General features: G+C 35.2%; 1 protein-coding gene across 1 annotated transcript; it reads right to left on the minus strand.

Annotated features, from left to right (window-relative positions):
- Positions 1-874: 874 nt before the first annotated feature.
- Positions 875-2,985, minus strand: LOC117682075 (E3 ubiquitin-protein ligase TRIM71-like). Its single transcript, XM_066082810.1, has 2 exons — positions 2,935-2,985; positions 875-2,716 (listed from the first exon to the last, which is right to left on the minus strand). The coding sequence occupies exon 2, from the start codon at positions 2,680-2,682 to the stop codon at positions 1,018-1,020; it is 1,665 nt and encodes a 554-aa protein (XP_065938882.1). The 5' UTR covers positions 2,683-2,716; positions 2,935-2,985; the 3' UTR covers positions 875-1,017.
- Between the last annotated feature and the right edge of the window lie 4,988 nt (positions 2,986-7,973).

Below are 7,973 nucleotides of genomic sequence, written 5' to 3' on the forward strand. Positions count from 1 at the left end.
ACGACGTCAAAAATAAATCATTTAATGCTTATATTTACATTCCCTTACTGAAGAAATCAATTGTTTACTGAAATAAATCGATATAAAGTGAAGACCACGGAGGGAGTAAATTAGTAACAGCAAGAACAGCTGATTTGTAATACCGGTTTAAACTGGTTTTCACAGAGACCGTTGAGATGAGATCGACGAGCATGAAAATATAATCCATGAAAAATAACTATTGAAATGTTGCTTTTAACAATAAAGTCAACTGTTTTGTTGAATAATTATAAAACATGGTGTTTTGACAACATTTATGAAATACATTTTTTAACCGATTACATAGAAATCACTGTTTGAGAACTACTTATGTAAATTACATGTAAATTCATACGCAGTGAATAGGTGTTGCATTTAGAGGCATTTAAACATCACGGAATTTAATGGAAAAACACAGTAGAATGTAAATATTATTTAATATACACATATAAACAATATACATTGTATTCAAATTTAACATATTTTAAATATAATAATATTACACACACAGTTTGATGACACGCAATGTTTGGAGTTTTAAATCACCACATTTGGTTTGTTGACAATCACATCCAATATATAAACACAGTTTACATTTAATGAATAAAACAGTCATACATACACACCCAATATATAAACACATCAAAAATATAAACACACCCAATACATAAACACAGTTAGTTTACATTTAATACATAAAACAAACAGTCAGCTGACATACATTATGTAAACACGGACAGTTACATGTAGTTTGTTCACATACACGATGTAATACTGTCATATTGTTGACACGTAAACATGTTATCAAACAAGTTTAATTTATTTACATGTAATATTTAGCTGTTGTCAGTTGAGAACTTTATTTAAATGTAATTCAATATCATGAACCATTTGATTATTATAAAACACGGTTTGTTTCATTTGTAATATCGATTTCCTTCACTAATGTTACATGTAAATAAATAAACAAATAGTTTGATTATTATAAACACAGTTTGTTTACATGTAATATTGTATTTTCTTCACTTTACCTGGTACCTCAGCCACAAAGAGGTTGTCCCTGGTGTCCACACATAAACCCCATGGAGCCTGTAAATCACAGTTGTCAATGTAGCGGAGGAACTGTCCGTCCTGATCCAGGATGTTGATACGCTGGTTGACACCGTCAGCTGCCAGGATGCGACCCTTGCTGCCTGTTGTGATACCGTATGGAAAGAATGATCCCTTGGTAGTAGAGTGAGGACCAGTGTAGGTAAACCGGAGTTTCCCGGCCTGATTGACCACCACTACTGCATGGGCCTTACAGTCTGACACACAGATATCTAGGTTCCTGTTCTCACTGATGTATTTAATGTTATATTCTCCAGCAGATGAATAGAGAGGTTGTCCTTTGTCGTCGTACTGAATGCTTTGTTTCTCTTTGGAGCCAGAGTAACACACAACTTTTGTTTGTTTATGATCATCACTGTCCATGACAACCAGGAGGTCACCAGAGGAGGTACTACAGACATAGAGAGGTATCCACCCCTGTAGTCTGATCACTGTCTTTATCTGTGTATTCTTCACTATGTTCACAGTTCTATCATGGTAATCAGTATAAACTAGATCCCCACTCCTCGTCACTGCTATGTCCCGTGGAACGTTCCTTGACTTGGTTTTGACTGACTTCACTAGTTCCCCACTGAGGTTGTAGAGTCTCATGATGTTGTCCTGACCACACGTCCACATCTCCTCATCACTCAGACAGGACACACTGCGTAATACTCCATACTCGGTGTTTATCTGTGTGATGATCCGTGGTACATCAATGAGCGGTCTGTCCGGGGGAGAGGACTCAGCACCGGGAGATTCCATGGTGTAGCCATGTTCTTCTGTTTTGATAGATGACGCTGACAGAGAACCAAATAGTTGATAAAGCTGTTCTTTGTTGATCTTCTGAGGGGTAAAACTTGATAAGGACACTGTGAGTTTAGGAGGCAATCTTCTGAATTCATCATTCCTGGATTTGTAGGCAGAGACACGGCTGACATCACTGGAGTCCAGTAACATCTTCAGTTCAGTAATGGTCTGTGTGATTTCAGAAATGGTGTGTTTAATTTCATCTTCCTGTTTGTCTAAGACAGCCAGGTGTTCGGTGTCCATTTCCTCCACGTTAGATTTCATGTTAATGATTATGGTGTTTATTTCTCTGTGCAAGTCTTCTCCATGTTTGTCGATTTCTGTTGTTAATTTCTGGGAGTTTTCATTCAGAGCAGATTTCTGGTGTGTGATAATGGATGCAATCTCTTGGTATTTAAGATAAATGGATTTCTCTAGTTCACGTAAATTTTTTTGAATGATTTCTTTTTTGTTGTCCATGGTTTTAGTTATTTCAAAAAAAATATGGTCATTGTGTTCTTCAGAGGATAGACATGTTGCACAAATAGGAATGCCGCATTGTTTACAGTAAAGTTCACATATTTTTGAGGGATGTTTTTGACACTTTGGAATATATCCCCTCTTTTTAAATGGCACCACTTTGTGTTCTTTGGGTAAATCTGATATATGTTCCCCCTCACAGGCTTTACACAGATATTTGTTACAAATGACACAGTACATAGGGGGGCCCGGGGTCTCACAGAGATGGCACCGTAACACATCCTGAAGGCTGTACTCAGGGTCCATGGTCAGACACTTTGATGGGATTTTAAGAGGTATTCTGAAGAAAAAAAAGTCGATCACTAATTATAGTCTATCATACTCCAGTAAATCATTCACTTAATGTTCATATATTTTCCATGTTGAACGTGCACACGTATACAATAGTTCGAGTTTCTTGATTAAGACCTTCTTAACGCATTTTTTAATTTATTTTATTTTGAATTTGTGGAAAAATGAAATAGTTATTAATTAAGTTAACTAATTAAACAAACAAACCTCTATAAAAATCAAACATGGCGATTACGGTATTTTTCTTCCTGATCTTGTTGGCCTTTATGATCGTCACGTGATAAACTTATATATAGCAGGGGTGGATTTATTTAGGTGACATAGCTGAGGCAAAATAATTCCCGAATTCCCCTTTGACTTTGGTGCGTTTCCGCCCTTGACAGGGCCGATTTCTTTTATGAGATGAAAAATAATGTGTAAGATGTTTGACTATTCCAATTTTTGTACTAATGCTAGGTCATTTGAATTTTTGATAGTTTTTTTTCCGGGGGGGGGGGGGGTGAAAAGACCTGGGCTTGATTTTCAAGCACATGTGTAACTTCCACGTAAAAAAGTAGCATGCCTTCCTGGATGCACATGTGGGGTTTTTTTCAAAAAAAAAAGTGAAGAGGATTTTTCTTAAAAGTTCGTTTTGAATTTATATAACCCCTATCTAAAGTTGTGCAATTTTGGTAAAAACTTATCGTAAAATTTATATTGACACCTACGCCTACTTCCTCGCTTAATTAATAATTAAAACCCGTAATATGGATATTACATAATACGTAGATCAACGTATCAATGTAATAACAAGAATATTAACATATAAAATTTATTTCTTAAACTAATCAAAAATATAAAATTTTTACGTTTGTAAATAAAGTGAATTGAAGAGAAAAAAATATCAATGGTGCCAAAACATTTTAAAATTGGTCCTTAAACACATATGGGCCTAAACGTTCATGGTCTAAAAATCCTGCTATCCATTCCTCACAACTTTCGAAAGTGGAGTGGCTTTAATAAATTGCTGCCTGGTCTAGTCTTCTCTAATTTTTAGTATCAATTATCCATATTCACAAAGTTCACGCATCGACAGATGTCCCATACCACCTTAAGCCCCCCCCCCCCCACCCCCGAAAGTTCTTTCCACTCGATTGTCTTTCTGTATACAAAATCTTCTGCATTTAGTTTCTACAAATGACCTCAGTAGTCCTGTATATATCTCGCTACATGTATCATGCGCGGATCAAGAAAATTTTTCCAGGGGGGGTCCGAAGGATAATTGTGTTTGCCAGGGGGGGTCCGAGGCATATTTTCGCGATAATTTTACTATAAATTTAATAAATTTTCATTTTCCAGGGGGGGTCGGGACCCCCCCCCCCCCCGACCCCCCCTCTAGATCCGCGCATGTGTATCAGATTCTACCAAAATATTGTACTGTAATAAAAAGTTATGCCAAGGATTATTCTTCACACCAAGTCTGGCGGATGGGGTGAATGATAACATTCAAACCTTATCTCTTTTATTTTCCTTTTTAATTTTACTTATTTCTTCTTCTTTCATCTTTTACAGGTACCAAAGGCCACACTGGGAGTCCACTGTTGCTGCACCAAAATCCCTGCTTTTATATATTATTAAGAATAAATTTTATATCGTGTTTTTAGCATTTTATGTCTTCTTTTTTTTCAACAACCACCCCGCACTATGTATTTTAATTTTTTTGTTAAAATTTGTCAAATAGTGACGGAAACAAAAAGGCGTGCATACAACTGATGGCAATATCACAACTTTCAGTTTTATGTCATTGATGGAGATGGACAACCGTAGAATAGACATTTTTTCTGCGCTGTGCACTCCTTTATATTCTTACCAAGGGTAAACCTTAATTGATAAATAGTACAAAACGGGTGGTGGGCCCCAATTTAAATCCTGCACGGTTACTTATTTTCGGGAGACATGCAAACTTTAGTTGTATCAGATGTTATTTACCTGAGGACTATATTTGTTAATGATTGAATGAAGGTATTTTGAATCACGATTGTAAAGTTAAGGATTCCCACAGAAGGCCTATAACACGATTCAAAGCTTAAATTCTAATATCTACATGTACAGTGTACATATACAAACATCTAAATGACAATATTTTACATACAGTATTTACTTAGTTGAAAAAATTGTAACTAAAACTTTCAATTATATTTAATTATCTATTCTGCTATTCTCCACTTAAATTCTAATTACCGTTCAATTCAAGTACATGTATATAATATGAATCATCTGACGGGAATCTGATTAAAATCAGATCCTTGATCCGTTCCTTTTTTTCTATTGTCGTAACACCTCGTGTAGCGACGAAACAAAAAGGAGCGGATCGAGGATCTGATTTTAATCACATTGTATCTGACCGTCAAAAATAGGCTGTAAAATGTAAATTATTAAAAATAAAATTCATGTACCTACATGTAAGTTCATGTACGTGAATTTGAGTAAAACCAGGTACGAAATAAATGATTTTAATTAGTTTTTAAAGTACAAAATTAATACATGCGTTTACATGTACACCGAATTGCTCGTAAATTGAGAAGTAAAATCAAAAGAAAATTTAAATCTCATCGAAAAATTCTTATCTTTTTATTTAAAACAATACAAGAGGACTAATACATGTATGTCTGGGTGACACAATATATAAATTCCAAACAAACATTTCTTATCATGGAAAGCAGCCACTCTGGAAAGCAGTTAGCTTAAAATACTGTGCACAATTCAAGACTTTTTAATGTAATGAAAATGCTAGTTTGCTTTGTATAATTTACGTTACATAACTATAAAGAAGATGGGGGATAAGATGGCGCAAATGCCCATTCGGTTTAGTTATTTTAATACGTACAATTTTGAATTTATTTTTCCCAAATTCAGTCTATTCAAATATATTATAATACAAGTTCGCGAAAGCAAAATTTCTAACTATAGTCAGTTTTTAATATATTTAACCAAAAAAAAAGAAAAAAATATTGTCGGAAATTTTGGTGGTATCGAACCCATAACATAAAAACCCTACTGCAGTAAATATATAATGTTTGCTTATTATGTCTGGTACTCTAACCACTGAGCCATTTTAGACACAACAAAGTGGGCTTTTTAAATAATATGTGTCACTTTGGCCACGAACTACCGGACTTGTATTGTTTTTTAAAAATGTTCAATATTGTTGGGATACAAAATGATATTTATAATATATAGTGGGTCATCTCTCCACGGTTTTGTTGATTGAAATCGGTTTGTTTTCCAATAGACCTTAATTAGACTATGAGAAAAATAATATGGAGCACAGACCCACTCTATCATAGATAATGCGTTGAAGTTCTAAAAAAAGACAATATTTGCATGTAATTGATACGTATATCACCGTGTGAAATGTACCCCTTGGACATGTCACTTTTTCCTCTGTCACTGGCGTTGAGTGACTTTGATCCGGGCACCCTAATTGACTCACAGTTTATCTTAGTAATCCGTTAATTGAAGTAACTCTTTATATTTACTATTCTATTATTCTCTATTGTTAAAACTGTGTTTTGTTATCTATATGTACTTGTTGGCCATGTTTAATTATTCGGCAGTTGGAGAGCGACTGTCAAGGCGCTCGTACCACCGACTCTCGACCTCGCGGAGTATTGTAATAAGTTTGTTGAGTTTTAATAAATCTTGTAAAACGAATACCGATCGAATTATACATTTCCGTGGGTCACAATAGCCTCGGCCACGTCCGACTCACCCAGAGTCTTGAGTCCGGAGGACACTACTGGCCATATCCGACTTGTTTGTAATATGTCTGCCTATTAAATTGTTATAATGTTGCCATCGTTGAGTCTCGACCAATAAAAACGGAATCCTGCATCAATTACCTGTTTAGTTCTCTGGAACTGTATACAGTCATTTTACCGGTAACTAATCAGTATGCGGTTTCGACGTGCATGCAACTATTATTATCGGACTTCCAAATGTTTTTACTTTTTGTTTAAATCGCGTTTCTTTGTCCTTCTAAACTGAAGTATCAAACTTCCGAAAATATAAAGGATGAATTACAGAGACTAATTTTAACACCCCCTCCATTTTCCTAGTTTCGAATTCGTTTCCCAGTATCGAATTAAGCGCCCTTTATCACTTCTGAGCGAATATTTTGAGGCGAATTAATTTCAAAAATATATTAGAGGTTCACGTTAATAAACTAATAAATGAAGAAGGAAAAACAATTGTGGGAATATGTCATTTAAAGAGATAATATGATCGTAATTTTTATCATACCGTTTTCCCGTCAAATTGAAACTGGACTTGAACAGTTTTCATTTGCGTTACTTTATAATATTGAATTTTCATAAAAACACTTTATAATAGTAATTGATGATAAGTAGTTGCCATTTTCCTTTGTTTTTCCCTTATATCTATCAATATATGCAGCCAAATAATACTTCTGTCGCAATGAACTGAAACTAGAAAAACTACACGTGGTTCTATTTGAAGTCATAATTTCATTCAAAGCTCCATTATTATTTGATAGGATGCATTATCTTTTTAAATGAATTATATTTACTAATTATCCACTAAATAGGGATCAATAACAAACTTATTTTCATAGTTAGGCGTAATTGTTTTCACACTTTCGTTCTGCTTTGAACTTCCGGCAGCTCATATCTAGGTCACATTTCTAATTTGTAAATAATCGTGCAAATGGCAAACAACTTCACGCCTTGATAGAATATTTATTTCTTTTTTATAATTACCTAGGTAAGATTTTTTAAAACCTCAACTTCGTCTTCCACCAATAATTTTTCTAAAAATTATTCGATACTGGCAAATATTCGTTACCGGTAAAACGACTGTACTGGTGGACCTTCGGGAATACGGCAAACCTACCCTTCGTTTTTACCTTACGGCCTACAACGCGCCACAACCTCATACCTTATACCATTTACGCCAACATTCCCTCACCCGGTTCGTACTGCACACGACCGATGCAGATCCAGAGGAATTCTCTAGCACCGTAAAACTACGCTGTCACAATTGGGGGATGAATCTTAAGGGTAACAACAACGCCCGGGGCTGCTGCATATATTTTGTAGTAGTCAGATCCTGGACATCTTCAGCCAACGAGTTTCCCCCATTGAACATCAATTTAACGTAACAACGATGGACAACAACAGCCACAGTCATCATACATAGCGAAAATCTGATCAACGTGAAGTTCCAACCAACGTTTCAACACCCTTTCA

Source organism: Magallana gigas, chromosome 4, assembly GCF_963853765.1.
Source record: "Magallana gigas chromosome 4, xbMagGiga1.1, whole genome shotgun sequence".
Taxonomy (NCBI): Eukaryota; Metazoa; Mollusca; class Bivalvia; order Ostreida; family Ostreidae; genus Magallana; species Magallana gigas.

Excerpts from the sequence above, each read along its gene's own strand:
- LOC117682075 (XM_066082810.1), bottom strand. The coding sequence starts at position 2,682 with ATGGACCCTGAGTACAGCCTTCAGGATGTGTTACGGTGCCATCTCTGT.